At 44.8% G+C, this 18,382-nt stretch overlaps 1 protein-coding gene across 2 annotated transcripts in view; it reads left to right on the top strand.

The window, feature by feature from the left end:
• LOC138510440 (phospholipid-transporting ATPase ABCA1-like) overlaps nucleotides 1–18,382 on the top strand; it is a 2,356,352-nt gene that overhangs the window by 1,234,432 nt on the left and 1,103,538 nt on the right. For both annotated transcript variants that reach the window (XM_069626098.1, XM_069626099.1), the window contains exon 19: nucleotides 4,377–4,548. In XM_069626098.1, the coding sequence (XP_069482199.1) occupies nucleotides 4,377–4,548 (172 nt within the window). The remainder of the gene's footprint in view (nucleotides 1–4,376; nucleotides 4,549–18,382) is intronic.

Below are 18,382 nucleotides of genomic sequence, written 5' to 3'. Positions count from 1 at the left end.
TGCAGGGAGAAGGAGAGGCAGACAAAGACAGAAAGGAGAATGTAAAGGAATACCATAAGAGGAGAAAGGGAAAGGAGTGACTCGACGAGGGAGAAACGGAAAGGAGGGGGAGGAGGAAAGCCACAAACCAGAAGAGGGAGGTAGAATCTGGAGGAGAAGAGCAAGTGAAGAAAGGAAAAGAAGTCCTGTTATGAATGGACCCAGAGGGTGCCCCTAGTCTGGCGACAAGGGGCCAGATCAAGGGCCACAGTTAGTCTTAGAACATAGGAAAGGCAGTAAAAGTGCACAAGATCGTTGTTAAAAGATCGGAGGGGAAAGGTTGAACTACCCTTGTGCCGAGCATTCTGGGACTTACATCTGACCAATGACCCTTGTCAGAAAACTTAAAGGTGCTGAGTAGGGATGTCGTATATTTGATTCCAAAAGTTTGACCGTGAGAGCCTGAATTCCCCCAGCCTCGAAAGACACACGAATCAAGAAACGTGTGCTCAGGACACTTTACAAACCCAGAGACCACGCGTGACTGAACTTCCTGTATGGGAGCCTCTAGAAAAAGAAGAGAGGGGAATTTAGTCCCTTGGTCTGAAAACAAGTTAAGAAGCTCATTAGCTACCAGATAAATTGCTATACAGTCTCAAAAACCATCAATCCTGCTTCAGTTATTACTAACCCCTGATGTGACAACAGTATAAGATACACAGAAAGTTATCCTTTTTTGTTGTTGTTTGGTAATTAGTTGGCCATTACATTCAACCAACAGTGCACAGACCACAAACATACCTGTGCATCTATTGTCTTGGGAGGTAGCTCAGGGGCAACCCCCTCTCCTTGGAGCAAGACGATGCAGAGCAATAGGGGTTCTATCCCCGGGTCCTCACTTCGAAACCTCTGGGTATAAAGCGTGTTATAAATAACCAATTATAATATATTATTTGGAGTTGTTTTCTTTGTCATAACTGTCTATGCATTTTTATGTTCCATTAACCTGAGATGCATACCTCTAAACATTAGTCTACTGAAATTAAACCCCTTAATCTTAAAGTGCAAGTTCCTGGATGTTGAAGGGAATGGGCAGGTCATTGGACAAGCACAGAGTGTCCATGAACCTCCCGTTTGTATATCTGAGTACTTTCCAGTTACCATGTCCAGACACCCTCAAAGGAGTCTGCAATATGCTTTCAGTCTAATCTGCCCAATATTTCAGATGTGCCTGGTTAAGTAGAAGGATGTTAAGCTTTTCTAAACTCATTTGCCATGAGGTTAGCTAATACTAGAATGAGGGTCTCTGCGAAGATAATATAACAGAAGAGCCCCGGCCACGGTTTAGGGGACAATATCACTCCCAGTCCCAGGAATTGAAAGAGCAATGATCAATCCTTCCTCTGCAGTTCTCACCCCAAACTGCCTCGCCCCAAACGGTAGACACCCCAAAAGCCCAAATGCCTCATTTTGTCACCAACTCGTATCCTTCACATGGTCTACCTGTGCAATGGTGTCATGCACAAGCATACCTGATTTCAGGTAAGGGATGAGGTTATAGACCACAATCATACGGTGCATTTGCCACTTTTCCAGGTGGTGTGGGATGCACACATGTTAATGCTGACAGTCCACATTAGAACACACGCACCACCATCTGCCACTCCAATTAATGTAATCTTTGTACTAGAGCAGGTAACTCACCTCTAACCCTTATGTTAAATGACTGGCCATCTACATAACGTCCTACCACCATGCAACTTTCCAATCAACTTAACTTACCCCAACTCTATACTTCCCCCTACTTAATAATGAAACCACATAACAATACTTATATAAATATATACATATAACTAGACATACATTTAACAATTGACTTACAACATCTGCACAACATAAAACACTTTGGGCCTCATCACACGTTGGGCAGAGCACTAGAAATGCAGCGATAATGCTATTACCGCTCTGCCGCTCTCCTCAGTTCCCCTCCTGGCATTCTCCTAGCATATGTGCCAGGAGGAATTCAATGAAGGGCCCACCTTGCTGGCCACAATTTGAGCCTTTTGGGCCACGGCCTGGCAGGAGAAAAGCATGTAGGCACAATAGCCAGACCCCGTAGGATCACTGCTACATCACTGCCCCCTCCACGTAAGTCTTTCTCTGCTTCTTTCTCCTTTCTCCTTTCTCTGTACTCCAAGGACAGCCAGCTGGCCAATCACCTTTGGGTTCATTCCTGTTACCAAGGGGATTAAGCACAGGGAGTTTTGGGCACCTCCCTCACTTCCGCCCATGCCAGACACGCTGGAGCCAGGGGCGGGCTTCAGCATTGACACCCGCCAAAGACAAAATGAACAAAGGGACCAAACCTGGTGTGGCACGCAGAGTAAAGCTCAAGAAGGGCCTTTTTTCAACAAGAAATAGTGACAAAAGAAGAACGGGGCCATTTTGACAAAATGGGCACACATTGCTGCTTTACTGCCATTGCAGCCCGCGGTAGAAACAAACGATGGTAGGAAAAAGTAAACCACTGCCACCAGCCATTAATTGTAGAAAGGGTAACATGAAAATGTTACATGAGAAACTAGACAAAGGGGATACTAAGTAACCCCTCCAGCACCCTATTGTAAGTTAGTTTGTGCTGGGTCTAGAAAGTTACAAAATGTTACGAAATGTAAGTACAGTCAATTTCACTTCACTGCTCTTGGAAACAGTAGTTTAACCAAGAGAAGGTATTTAAACCTTTTTGGAAATCTGGAAGACTTCCTTGTGTCACTGCACTGAAGGTGCTGTGTGACACAATGTAAAAAGATGATGCCTATGAGGTTTGTCAGACTCCAAAGTCAAAAGAAACACTGTGTTCAACTCAATGACAAAATACATGAGAGAGTGGGGAACAGGTCTCACTCTCTCCAGGTTAGAAATCAAAAGTCCTAAAGTCCAGCAAAAGAGCTGGGGGTCTCTAAGGTAGAAGGGAATTAGCATATTTCTGAGAATTCTCCCTTACAGTGGTGCAGCCCAGACACCTTACAACAGTGTCTTGCTGCCTGCTGCACCATCAAGGGACGACAGCCGATGTGGCCCCCGGTGTCCTCGGGTGCCGCTTTGTACCATCTCATGAACAGTGCTCTCAACTATGCTGGACTGAAATGTGTACTGTCAAACTGGTTGCCTGCATCCCCACTAATGCTGAAGGAGAACTCCCTAAATATGCACTTTGGATGCTGTGAGGTTGCATGTCATTGATGTGCTTAAAGTGTTCCCAGTAATTAAGTGTGTGTTAAGCTGTGATCCCACAGATTGTCGGCATACTCATTATGGTTCCAGTAAGTGACAATGGTGTCATGGGTTGGTTCAAGTTTCCGTTGTCCCCTGCTGAATAAAGTTCTCCTCAGAATGTGGTAGAGCTGCCAAAATGCCATCAGCAGTCCACCAATTCCTACCATCACCCAAAAAATATATAAAGAGTGTTCAGGGTATGTTTTAATGTTTGTAACTGCCTGAGTCCCAATGCATGTTATTATTGTTTTATCTTGCGATTCCCTAGTAGTCCAGTTATTGCTGTTCATGACTGTTTATATATTTGATGTCCAGTGATATTGTCTTTGTTTGTTTTTTATGGAAAAGGAGGAGTTTGGTATTGCCCCTTTAAGGATATGTCACGATGACGTCATGACTGATGGCTAATAAAAGGAGCCTCTGGACGCAGGTGCCTTTGGACGGCATCAGCCTCCATGGCATGGCACTTCTCTCTCTGTGTCTCATTTTGTTGGGCCTGCACCTCTTCCCCGTGTGATCATGGGCCTGCTGCCCTGCTGATCTGGGTGCACCCAGATCAGCATGTGGGACCTGGGTGACACCAGGCACTGTCCCTCTGTGTGAACACAGAGCAGCTGCTAGTCCGGGAGCCTCTTGCAGGTGATCTCTTGCTGTGTGACCACAGCTACCAGGGTGATCCCTGCAACGTCTATGCCATGTGACCACGACAACCCCTGTGGCAGCTGGGTGCCCGCAGCACTGACCACCGGACTAGCCCACAACAGAGATGAGTGTTTATGCAAGCTCAGATTTGTGCTTGATTGCTGTGCCTAGTTATGTGAGCTCAGATGGGATATTTGTCTCACATAAGGTGGTCTTTGTTGGAGGGTGGACGATGGTGGTAGGTAACAGGAATGCACTAATTAACTTTACAGAACAAGGAACTTGATAGTGGCTCTAAAAGAGCCATCATTTAATTACATAGAGTTCTGGTAGAGTTCTGATCATGTTACAGAGCAGAACAGGAAAACAGAGTCAATTCTCTGACAATAGAAACCCCAAAATACATATTTTAAAATGTAACACAAAGAGCATAAGACCTTTAAACACAAAAAGTGTTTTTTTTCTTCTTTTTTTTAAAGTCAATTTTGAAGCAGAGCCAACTCACTTGGCCCAAGGTGTTTCCATTAAGAACTTGGTGAAGGTTTACAAAACTGGTAAGAAGTTAGCGGTGGATGGACTTAGCCTAAACTTCTATGAAGGCCAGATAACATCATTCCTTGGTCATAATGGAGCTGGAAAAACCACCACTATGTAAGTTTTGTGTTGTTTTCTTATATACATTGTCTTTATAATTTTCACCTGGTTTACCAATAAAGGATCAGGATTGCCCCATTAATGAATTTGATTCTAACACATTTGCCTTTTCAACCTACGGAAACGTTTGCACGCACATGTCCTAATCAAGAACATAGTAATTAATAATGTAATAATAATGTTTGCATTTACATAGCGTTACGAACCTTGAGGCATCTGAGCGATGTTGATTATTAGCCACGGTGTGTGGTGCTCATTTATTGACCTCAGAAGGATAGAAGGCTGAGTTTGACCATGCCAGTATTCAAACCTGCATCAGCACGCGCTGCACTGATGTCAAAGCGAGCGCTCTACTCACTTTGCTATCGGACCGGCTAGTACATGCCCGTTTAAGAATACCCGCCCCTTAGCTGGCAACATAGCTCAGTGACATGCTCAAGAGATCTCCGTTCAGTCTGTAGGACAGAGGTTTGAATGCCGGCATGGCCAACTCCACCATTCTTCCACCGGAAGTGGATAAGTTAGGTAATCGTAACAACAATTGTTACAGTACTTAGAAGCAGTGGCATCTGGCATGACATAATGTTCACTGTGTTCCAAACCAAGCACGTGCATGCGTCATTGTTAATGTACGTTTTCATTGGACAGTGAGGCAAATACTGTAGGCATTTTAGTCTACTTCCAAAGCACGATTCAGAAAAAAAGTGGAACTTTCTTGGTTTTGAAAAACAGCGAGGGGCATTTTACAGACATTTTGCATTGATAAAGTGCAATAAGCCCTAAGGCAAAAACATTTTTTTGTTCGGAGCAGTTTTTGCACCAGGGCAAAGGATTAGTATTCGGGCACACATTGCCCTGGTGCAAACATGCATTGAAATAATATGTGTTTAGGGCATTTATTTCACTAGTGATGATTGCACGTGCCCCGGTGCAAGGCTTTTGGGATGACATGCCTTATGCCTAGGCATCAGTGGATCTCTTGCAAGAAAGTGAGGTCATCTACACTGATAGCTTTCTCTGTTTTATGGATTCAGATGCCAGTGCAAAACGTTCAGTATTTTCAGTACTGTTTTCACGAGGACACATTTCACAAACAATACTACAGCACATCCTGATACAACATTAATTAAAACGAAATACCACAACATATTGGGAGGCTTTTTCTGGAGCCCCTTTCAATGAGAGGGTGTGAAGTGGAGTAGAAAGAGTCAGAATTTGAAATTCTGCACAAACTAAAGTAACCAACACTGTGATACCTTTTGGTGTGGGCGTTTAACAAATACAATAAATAAAAATAAATAAATAAAATAAGGTTTCCCTGCAGAACGGATTGTGCTGCAAAGATAAGCAACCATCACAATCCAAACACCTACTAAAATAATCTGTATTCAGACATTTCAGCAAAATATAATGGGCCTGATTTACAAAACCTTTTTCAATGGGGGCTTCCCATTCAAAAGTGTTTTTTGTAAATCAGGCCCAATAATCTTAATCGACCTCAAGCAAAGGGAAGTAACACTACTACATCTAGGGGTGTGTATTATATAAACGGTTTAAAGTGTGACGATATATTGAGATAGATCAGAACAAGAAGCTTGCAAGATTAAAATAAATGATTGCAGTACAGAGATTCACATTTCAAAAAATGGACCCTGAGGTCGAGTTGGCCTACTGTCTGTTTTGGTCCCATGAGTGTAATTGCTTTACCTCATGGGTAGTCACAAGAAGGCATTTAGATGATAACTGAACACTCCGAATGGATCCTCACTCTTGATGAGATGAAGTGGGGTGTTGTTGGAGAGAATTACCCAGTTAACTGTTGTTTGTGGCACATTGGACTCACCACAAAAACATTCTGTGATCCACTCTAATTGCAGGGATCCTTATTTTGTGGACAGAGGTGTGATGTTTCTTTTCTCCACAGTGGTCTTTGGCCTATCTTCAGAATGTCTAGAAAATGTATATTTTAATTTCTAATTGAAAACCTGAAGGCTCAGTGTCTGGGGCATACCAGCAATAGTCTGTTGGTGACTATGAGGGGAACATCAAAATATTCAAAGGATGGGTAAGGAATACTCGTTTTTAATGTTGGCTATTAGGTGCTATACTGACCACCCATATGCCAAATACATTGAAATAGGGTCTGTAGATAGAGGGAGATGAAATGCAAAGTTACTCATACAAATAAAAATAGCCCTACGCAAAGTGACGTTCTGCTGAAAAAGTAGCCTTTCTGCCAGGTGCAAAGTTCAAGTGCAATTCACAAAAGGCACTTTGCACTGACACAGCGCCCCTTGCACTTTCCACAAGCACACTGAACCCTACCGCGTAAAGGCCACATTAGTGAAAAGATAGGCCAGTGCAGGAGTGGAGAATGAGGAGGAAAAGTAATGAAGCCTCATTATATCGAGTGTAAAGACAGTGGCATGGGCGTGGGTAAGAAGGCACCGGACAAATTTGCAAGCATACCCATCAAAGTGCAGAAATCAAACTAGGAACATAAAATATAGAGCTGTCACACCCAACACAAATGCCCTCAAACTGACCAAATATCATAAGCAGGGGCAGAGTACAAGAGCACTGTGCAAGCAGTGTCAAAACTCCCGACAATGCCTGATCATGCATAACTTGCAATGTTTCTAGCTCTCAATGCTGAAAAAAAAGAAGGGGGAGGGGCCTCAGGGTCTTTCACAACCGTTCCACTTTATTTGGAATTGTAGTTGAGGACAGGTATGGCAGCCACAGATTCCCCCCACATGTCATCCTGGGCATAGTGAGAGAGAAGGATGATTTAACACCAAGCACCATGTGCTTGCATGCTGTATCCCCAAAAAAGAAGGTGTTAGTAGCCCTTCACCTTTTAGCCGCCGGGTCAATTCAGCATGCTAGATTCATCATAGGGGGCTTATCCCAATCTACCCAACCCCGGTGCCGGCAGCCAGCGAGTTCATCGTCGCAAGCAGGCACAACCACATTGACATGCCCTGCACTGTGCATGAAAGGCAAGTTGTGCCCAGGACTTCTATGCCATAGCTCATTTCCATCCATGGAGCCATTGAATGCACTCATGTGGCATTGCAGCCTCCTAAACACACAGATAACACCTACAGGAACTGAAAAAGTTGGTATTCCATACATGTGCAGGCCATCTGCAATGCAAATGGCCATATCCTGTATGTGAATGTTCATTACCCAGAATACACCCATGATAGCTACACCCTCCACCATTCATCTCATAATCAGGCCCTGTCATCTGGAACATTTGGCAACGTGTGGCTGCTTGGTGATCACACACATCTTACCACACACACACACACACACACACACACACACACACACACACACACACACACACACACACACACACACACACACACACACACACACACACACACACACACACACACACACACACACACACACACACACACACACACACACACACACACACACACACACACACACACACACACACACACACACACACACACACACACACACACACACACACACACACACACACACACACACACACACACACACACACACACACACACACACACACACACACACACACACACACACACACACACGTGTAAAGTATGCACTTACCACATACTCTCCTCCAAATCTGCTTCCACCATTCCTCCTGACACCCTTTAGGAATCCATCAACCCCAGATAAGACAAGGTACATTGCTGCTCACATTGCTATAGGAGACATAATAGAATGCTCCTTTGCTGAACTCATGATTCACTGAATAGATCACCTGGGTGGTTTCTTGATATACACATCGCCAGTGGTATGCCAGAACCTACTGGTGTGTTGTACAACATTTCAACACTGTGTCTACTTGCGACGATGCTGGAGGGTTTGCACCCAAAGCCACAGGGTCCATCCCTACCCCTAGCATGCCAAAGGGTGCAAGGAGAGGCCACCTTCAAAAATGAGATCCAAACATTTTTGGATGAACCAAACCCTGTGTTGTGAACATACTCCAAACTGCCATCTGTGATGGCTTCTAATGAATGCAGAGGTCAATACCTGCCTGCCTAACATAATACACTGATAAAGCTTCCCCGGGCGGGTCAATTGGCCCTCATTACAGTTTCACCAGTAGCCCACCGTAATTGCCTGCGGAACGCCAGTGAAACTGCCTTACTGTTTCCACTGTCCAATATCCTGGTATTACTGTAATATTACGGGCAGTGGAGACGCCCACAAATTCCCTTTCCGGAGAGTCCCATAGGTTTCTATGTGATAGGATTGCCGGAATGACTTGCTTTGTTAATACTGGTGATTACGGCATTTCTTGGCTGGCTAGGGCCTTATCTACCGACAGGTCAGGCCTGTCGGTAGATGAGAGCTGCCACAGGCAAACTCGGGTTTCCCTGGTCCAGTAAAAATGCCAGTGCCGGTATTACTGGCAATTTTTCCAGCAGTTTTACCCGACCGGGGACCTCGTAATGAGGCGCAATGAGTGCTTGCACACTGGCATAAATCACAATGCAGACTCATCTGCCTCCACATGCCATACACACACCCAAAAAAACACGGGATACACATACCGCATAACAGGCCCAATCTCTACCCATGAACTACATAGGGACCACATGTAACAACATAATCCAACTCACTAGTAAAACCCAACAGGAATCGCCTGCATGCACACTCCTAAGACACCTGCATATATCAAGTGACCAAACACTGCAACCAACACTTAAAAGACTAAGGAACCAAATCACCATGCCACACTGGTGATGTAATATGAAAAGAAGCTTCCCAACCACACATCACAGTTTATGCTTCAATTTGATGAGCATGTTACCAAGACAGATGTTTCCAAACTTCATCGCCTACACCCCGGATCATGGCCTTGAAGTGCACTCTCTGTAACTGTACGTGAACACCTATGGCTTCAAGTGACTGATTAGAGTAAAGCCTGTGCCAATGAACATACAACTTCCAAGGTGCTCATAAGTACGTGACTGATATATGTAAATATAAGCAATGTCAACTATATTCCTAACACGCCTACCAAAGCTAAAGAGCAGGGTCAAATTAAGACAGAGAGACAAGGCACGTGAAAGAAAATAGCACAGCACCAGAGAACCCCAACCCCACCATCAAGGTGAACACAACAGAGCAGGGCCCAAATAATTGCAATAATTCCATTGGTAAGGAAATCAAGGTGAGCCGTCATGTTGCCCGTCACTGGGCCGCACACCCCTGTGCGGAAGACTATGCTGGTACCCTTCTCAATGTATGCAGTGCCCAAGCATAATCCTCCATTTCCACAGCAATGCGTGACAGAGAGGCATGCAATAGGCCGCAAATGGCGATCATGTCCTGGTGCTACCGGCCGCCACACCCTTGCTCAATACGCACCTGGGCGGAGTAAGGTATTGGGCAATTGGAGATTGAACAAGGGAAGGGAGGGCGAGTTTATCTTTTCTGATAACCTTAACAAATGCCATTCAGCTGAAGCTCTTCCCGGAGTGAGAATCAATGTAGGGTGAAATTGGAGCAGTCTCAGAAGCAGAACAAAAGCAGTGATGACATGTATAGAATGGATGCTAGGACTTACTGCGATCCACCCGTGGTGAAATCTTTGTACCCAAACACACTTCGCACTGTATCAACGTTCTTCTTTTCGTCCTGCACTGTCGACCAAACTGTAAATGCCAGCAACTTTTCCATGCACTTACCTGTACTAATATGCAAGTCGACTGTTGGCCAATGTATCTTTCCTGTATGCATCTGTAACTATGTCACAAGTTCAAGCGCCCAGCTACCTCAGGGTTAGGTGCGCGTTACAAATAAATAAAGTAAACTAATCAGGAGAGTGCAGTCTCTTTACCTGAAATAATATAACACCAAGGGGCACAAGACGTTTTGTAATCCAACATGAGGCAGGCGAGTAAAGGGAGATTGCATAGTTGCATTAACGCAACTAGTTTCTTTCAAAATATAAGGGAGGGCAAGACAAATCAGCTAGGAGTAAAGAAGGGTGACTCAAAATGATGACCTAGAGTTCTACATAGCAACCTGGTAAATAGAGTGAGTGCCTTCCAACTGTAAGGGGAAAAAGGGGGCATAACTGCCCACTTGGCCCAAGACAAGAGGGTCACGATAATACAATGCTTCTCAAAAAGAGTGGAACGATCTCTATCGCGTAGGGAGGAAAATCCCACTACCGACCAAAGGTTTTTAAAAAAACAGGTGTATTGAGATGGCACCTCACTGCACAGATTAGCTCCTGGGCTTTGATTTTCACTGGTAAATCGCCCACCTACAGATCCCAATTAAGAGCGGGGTCCAGTGTGAGAAACGTACAACAAACAGGCCACCATGGCCGTGGTGTTGGAGGTATACAGTTGAACATTTTCGACTGATAGCTCATTATTTTCCCTCTTGGTGAAGTGAGATAAAAAGCTTGGTTGGCTGCAACTGCAGGGAGGGATTGTTTAGTGAGATAAAAAGCTTGGTTGGCTGCAACTGCGGGGAGGGATTGTTTAGTGAGATAAAAAGCTTGGTTGGCTGCAACTGCGGGGAGGGATTGTTTAGTGAGATAAAAAGCTTGGTTGGCTGCAACTGCGGGCAGGGATTGTTTAGTGAGATAAAAAGCTTGGCTGGCTGCAACTGCGGGGAGGGATTGTTTAGTGAGATAAAAAGCTTGGCTGGCTGCAACTGCGGGGAGGCATTGTTTAGTGAGATAAAAGGCTTGGTTGGCTGCAACTGCGGGAGGGATTGTTTAGTGAGATAAAAAGCTTGGTTGGCTGCAACTGCGGGAAGGGAGTGTTTAGTGCAGTAGAAAAAAACAACAAATCACACAGCATGATGAATCAAAACAGACGCTAAAACACGTGGGCCCCCGAAGCACAAGAGAGGCAAAATACACGAATGACATGGAATTCATTCGCAAAGAAAGGTTTCTACGTTTCCTGGTTCATATTTGCTAAATCGTGACTACCTAAATCATAAGTACACTTAGCGGCACCACCCATTTTAATAAAACGGATACATTCTATCAGAAAACAAACTTATTTGCTTGGATGAGGTATTTCGTAGTAACAGAATGCCATATCTCTATGGCAAGACAGCAAAGGTAAACAAGCATGCCAAAAGTGTGGGCTTTTGTGTAGGTCCAGGAAAGGCACTTGACAGTCACAGCCGTAGTGGTATTAACTGGCCATTGATGGTCGCAGGTGCAAATGTACCTGGGCATCTAATAAGAGTGCCTGGCAATTGCCTAATACCTATACACAAGCTAAAACTGTTGGCTTTGGCGATGCATGTTTTTAACAGGACTTCAGTGAAGGACATGCAGAGTGCTTATAAAGTGGCAGCAGGCAGATCTGGTTACGAAATGTTAATTACACCAGTAGTGGTTTAACAACTCCAATTAAGACATCAACTCTCAGAAGACTAATTTGAAAAAACACTGCCAGCCATTTCCATCACAATTTTGATAGTAAATCTTGATTAAAGGGAACTCAACGAATTTCCATGAGGTGGTGTTTTGGACGGGAAGGGGCAAGAACTGGGTAGGCATGGCCATGCCCCTGGGAAGTCAATGGCTGGGCAAACAAGCAAACAACACCTAAAAGGTGTGTGTCCCTCCTCTTAGCTTGTACCCCAAGGGATTACAACCCCAGCATTCCGGAAATGTAGGCGCCGGCAAATTGTAAATTCCCATAGGACTCAACGGGAATGGGGACCACGGAAGCACCAGCACTGTTAATAAAAGGTGTTATGGTTTGTGGAAACAAAAAATCCCCTAGGTGGGTATGCGCACGTCTGAAAGAAAATAGAGTCTTGTGTGCACGTGGATTGAAGACTAGCTGCAGCCGTGTGGTGAGTTAGCCGATTTTCCACCTCCGCCTATATAATAAACAGGTTAGGAAAAGTACTGACCTCACAGACTGCGCTCTAACATCCTGTCATATTTATACATTTAACCATTCAAGTGATTCATGGTATGATATCAACTCAAAAGAATAGTGGAAAGAACACTTGAGTCAAGGTAAGTATATATACACTTCTGTATTATTCTTCATACAGATTGGCATTATATTTTTTCTATATTATCATTCATACAGGTTGACATTATATATTCCAGAAGAGTTTTAAATAAAATTTAACATTCAGGTTGGAAGATGTAAAGAGCACAACGACACGCCAACACGTGTTTCAACACAACAAAATGTCATCCTCAGGGCGTATAACCAAGTAATCTTAGAGCAAATTGTATCACAATCATTAGTCAATAGCTTTGTTTAGAACATTTTGAGAATTATTTTTCCTATGGGTTGCACGTAACTTATGGTTCTCAATACAGCCTGTAGTCCAGGAAGTGAAGTTATTTAAGATAGAGCGTTTCTTAGGTGTCAGTGTTAGGCACAAAGCTGAGTTTTTAAGGCTTTTCTGAAAGCAGCATGGGATTCTTCTGCTCTTAGCGCGGGAGGAAGGGAATTCCAGTGCGTGGCAGCAACTCCGGAGAAGCTGACACCTGCTCCTCTGGCTCTTCTGAACATAGGTAGTGCGATACGGTGAGCGTGGGGTGAGTTTACCAGTATGGTGGTGCTAGTTCTGCTGATTATTTGTGTCAAATACACAGGGGCCTTATTCAGGTGGCATTTGTGCGTGATAGTGAGGACTTTAAAGATGATCCTTTCTGGGATAGGGAGCCAGTGCACCTCCCTTCTTGCTGCAGGGATGTGGTCCCTTCTTGGGATGTTAAGGGCGAAGCAGATTGTTGTTTTTTGAATTACTTGCAGTTTATTGATGTTTTTCTAAGATGTGCCTGCAAAGAGAGCGTTGCATTAATCCAGTCTAGCTCTGGTTATTGCCCATGCGAAGGTGAGGTAGTTCTCAGGTGTGAGGAATTGTCTGGCTGCATTGAGGAACTTAGCAGTGTATGCTGCTGCAGAGGAGATTGCATAGACCTGTCTTGTGAGGGAGAGTGTGGCATCAAGGTGCACTTCAAAGTATTAACTGAGGCTGAGACTGGGATAATTATCCCATCAATCGTGAATGATGATTATTCAGAAGAGAGCTTATTTATCTTTGATTGTGAACCTACCATCAGGATCTCAGTTTTACCAGCATTCAAGCATAGTTGGTTTGTTGCCATCCAGGCCTGGATGGTCAGGTACATTTTGTTGATCATCTCTGTGTCTTTGTCATAATGCACTTATTAGGGAGGAGGAATTGAGTATCATGGGCATAATTAGTGTAGGCTATGCCGATGTCATCCAGGAGGTTGAAGAGCGGCTTGGTAAATATGCTGTATAGTGTCAGGGAGTTGGGTGATCCTTGAGGGACTCCACAGGGAATGGGGGTAGGAGTAGCGCTGGCCACTTCTGAGAAGACTCACATTGACCTTCCTTCAAGGAATGAGGCTACTCAGGTTATGGCTTCTTGTGAAAAGTTTGCAGTGGATTTGAGGTGGTGGCAGATAATTTAGTGGTCCACCAAGTCAATGTTATCTGATAAGTTGAGGAGGAGGACTGTCTTCCCTTCATCTCAGAAAATGTCCAATTCATTTTTTAAATCAAGCAGAGCTGATTCAGTGCCATGGTCTGGCCTGAAGCCCGATTGACACTTTCCTAGGATTTGATTTTCTTCTAGAAAGGGTTGGATTTGGTTGTATGGTAATTGGGTGGTAGTTTTGTGGCACTGTTGGGTCTAAGGTGGGTTTTCTCAGAAGAGGGAGGACCCAACATTCTATCAGATTAGTTGGAACCAGATTGGCTGGGAAGTTTGGTGATGAAAGTTACCAGAAGCTCAGCACAATCTGTTATGTTCGTGGCTGGGCAGGTATCCCCTTTGCATCACAAAGGTTTAAGGTTTCTGAGGATATTGTTGGTTTCCACTACTGAGACTTCTTTGAACTGAAAGGTCGGGGTAGGAAGTTTGGCCTTGGGTGGGTGTGTCGACGTTAACAGTAGGTTGGCTTTAATCAATTCTTGTTTCAGACATATATTATGCTGTAGCACGCAAATGTTTGCCCTCATGGCACACTGGATGCTCAAGCACCAATGCTTGTGGCTGATGTTTATAGCTCTCTAAGTATGCAGAATTTTCCTGGGAGTTGGAGCTGGCATTCATAATTCTGGTGTTGTAGGCAGATGTTTTGGCTATCACAATGGCAAGTTTATATTCCTTAGAGATCTTATTAAATGCCATTTTGGACACAGTGGCGTAACATGAGCTCTGGGGGCCCCCTTGCAAGCCATGCTGAGGGCCCCCCCCAACTCGGCAACATATCACGAGTCGTGCCACACTTTTGGGCTGCCCTAGATTACCACGCTTGCGCAAAATGCACAAACAGGTTGCTGAAGGGGTATGCCACACACTGCACTAGGAGAAAGATATAAATATGTGTTTTAATGAAATATACAGCACACTTTCCGAGAAAAATTTACTAAAAAGCCACAGTGTTTGCTATTGTTGTGTAGGGTAACAGTAATCCAAAACATGCAAGTCTCCAACAGTGCACATGAACATTAATGCTTTGCTATTAAAAATGTCATGCCACAATGAAAACATGTCCAACTGGCTGCACAATGTAGACCAGTGTAGACACATAATAACATTACAGTAACATTAAGACATACCTAGACTGGTTGCACCAAAATGCCAGTCGAAGCAATAAGACTCATCAAGAAGAGAGCACACATTCAAGCCTACGTCTCTACGGCCTCTAACAACACAGCCAAACTCTTTAAAATCTGCAAGGAACTGGCCATTCCTGTTGCGGTTTCTACCTCTCCTGTTCCCTCAACAGGCCCTCTGTACGGCTTTGGCCTCTCGCTTCTCCTGTCCACTATCTCCTCTTCCTCTCCCTCTTCCTCGCTCGCCCCCCTTTGACCATCTCTCCCTCTCCTCCTCCTTTCTCCTCTTCCTCTCTAACACCTGACAAGGTTTCTAGACAAGTCCCATCTATGGAAGTATCATCGAAATAGGTGCTCGTCTGCTCCTCCAGAACCGTCAAGGACCACATTGACACGATCCAGCCTTGGCCGATTTCTGTAATCATTCTTTTGCCACAGGAACTTTCCCCTCTCCCAAATTCTTGGAAAAGCTGGCCAACTGCCAGCTTACACTCCAAACTGAATCTGTTGGTTGTTTCCATGACCATCAGTCTGGCTTAAGAGCTGGCAGAGGCACGGAAACTGCTCTCCTGAACACCTGTGAAGATCTGATCTCTAACCTTGATTCCAGCATTCCTTCTGTCCTCATCATCCTGGAACTTTCCTCTGCTTTCGACACGGTCAACCACGCCATCCTGATTAATCGACTCTGTGAGAACCTGGGCATCATGGATCAGCCCCTGGAGTGGCTGACCTCCTTCCTCTTGGACCGCCCCTCTCAGGTCCAACTTTGTCCCTTTCACTCCGCCACCTCTCTCTACATGTGTCGTTCTCCAGGGCTCTATCCTCTCACCCTGGTTTTTCAACCTCTACTTGGCCCCTTTGACCCACCTGATTTCTACCTTCTCCTCTAATTTACAGTGTTATGTGGATGACACTCAGCTTTCATTCAGGCTCCCCTCAGCCTACTCTCCTCTCTCGCTCATTCCTGGTGTCATCTTCAACTGCACTCTCTCTTTCTCTCCTCACATCTCGGACATCGCCAAGAAATCCCACTACCAGCTGCACCTCCTCAAAGGGACTCATCCATTTCTCACTTTCCCCCAGAAGCTCACTGTCTCCAGAGCTCTAGTTCTCTCGGTATTACCCAAATTGTTCGTTTACAATTGTTCGAACGAACAATTGACCGAATTTAAAGGGTCACAATTGACCTTTTCACAATTGACCGAATATATATATATATATATATATATATATATATATATATATATATATATATATATATATATATATATATATTACATGGCCACGGTAGTGGCCATGTAGTTATGGTTAAGTTGCTGTTTCCATAGGAAGAGCACTTTTTGGGTGGCTTATAACTTCGCTCTCCCTGGACGGATCCTCACTAAACTTTGCAAAAAAAGTATTTGGGTCACTCTGAATTTTTTTGCAAAGTTTGGTGAGGATTCGTCCAGGGGGGGCAAAGTTATGAGGGGGGTCCCAAAACTTTTTTTTTTCCCATAGACTGAATTGGAAAAAAATTTTGCTCGCGCCTACAGCCCAAACCGCTGGACGGATTTCCACCAAATTTGGACCAGGAGCAGCGGCTTGGTCAATTTGGTGAAAATCCGTCCAGTAGTTTTTTTTAAAATGACCAAAAAGTAGGTAAAAAAAAATAGTGATATCTGTGTTCGGTTCGCGGACACACTTCCCTGTTCGCTCCGAGGACAGTGTCCTGATTGGCCAATCGTCTTGCGTGATGTTCGCGGACATGCAACGTGTTCGCTGATTGGACGGCGTGGAGCGGGAAGCGCGTCAGATTTTTCGGTAGCGCCCGCCATCTTGGATTCGTGGACTTCCGCGGACAGCGCGGTGAAACTTTGTTCAAAATGTGTATTTTGTAGAGTGTGTTGGTGTGGAGGAGTTTTTGGGGAGGGTGGGAGTGTATCAGATAGGATGAAAGTTGTGTTTTTTATGTGTTAGATGTTCTTTTTGTGTTCGATTTGTTTGCGGACATCACGGGTGTTCTGAAATGTTCTAAATAAACTGACTAGGGGGTGTTCTAAGGACTCAATATGTGTCCGTTTTGTTCGCAAGCAAAGTGAAACTGTTCTAAGAACACTCGCGGTGTCCGGGGAGTGTTCGTAGGGGGTGTCCTGAGGACACTATCCGTATTGTTCTCTGTCAAGTTGAATGTGTTCTAAGAACACCTGCGGTGTCCTGAAATGTTCGCAAATAAACAAAATGGGGGTGTTCTGAAGACGTTTTTGAGAACACTCCCGGTGTCCTGAAATATTCGTAGGGGGTGTCCTGAGGACGCTGTCCGTATTGTTCTCTGTCAAGTTGAATGTGTTCTAAGAACACACGCGGTGTCCTGAAATGTTCGCAAATAAACAAAATGGGGGTGTTCTGAAGACCATTCTAAGAACACTCGCGGTGTCCGGGGAGTGTTCGTAGGGGGTGTCCTGAGGACGCTGTCCGTATTGTTCTCTGTCAAGTTGAATGTGTCCTAAGAACACTCGCGGTGTCCTGAAATGTTTGCAAATAAACAAAATGGGGGCGTTCTGAAGACGCTTCTAAGAACACTCGCGGTGTCCGGGGAGTGTTCGTAGGGGGTGTCCTGAGGACGCTGTCCGTATTGTTCTCTGTCAAGTTGAATGTGTCCTAAGAACACTCGCGGTGTCCTGAAATGTTCGCAAATAAACAAGATGGTGGTGTTCTGAAGACACTTCTAAGAACACTCCCGGTGTCCTGGAATGTTCGTAGGGGGTGTCCTGAGGACGCTGTCCGTATTGTTCTCTGTCAAGTTGAATGTGTCCTAAGGACACTTGCGGTGTCCTGAAATGTTCGCAAATAAACAAGATGGTGGTGTTCTGAAGAAGCTTCTAAGAACACTCCCGGTGTCCTGGAATGTTCGTAGGGGGTGTCCTGAGGACGCTGTCCGTATTGTTCTCTGTCAAGTTGAATGTGTCCTAAGAACACTCGCGCTGTCCTGAAATGTTCACAAATAAACAAGATGGTGGTGTTCTGAAGACGCTTCTAAGAACACTCGCGGTATCCGGGGAGTGTTCGTAGGGGGTGTCCTGAGGACGCTGTCGTATTGGTCTCTGTCAAGTTGAATGTGTTCTAAGAACACCCGCGGTGTCCTGAAATGTTCGCAAATAAACAAAATGGGGGTGTTCTGAAGACGTTTTTGAGAACACTCCCGGTGTCCTGGAATGTTCGTAGGGGGT

This window comes from Ambystoma mexicanum, chromosome 6p (genome assembly GCF_040938575.1).
Source record: "Ambystoma mexicanum isolate Mex_15411 chromosome 6p, UKY_AmexF1_1, whole genome shotgun sequence".
Taxonomy (NCBI): domain Eukaryota; kingdom Metazoa; phylum Chordata; class Amphibia; order Caudata; family Ambystomatidae; genus Ambystoma; species Ambystoma mexicanum.
This window is presented reverse-complemented; position numbering and strand designations above follow the sequence as displayed.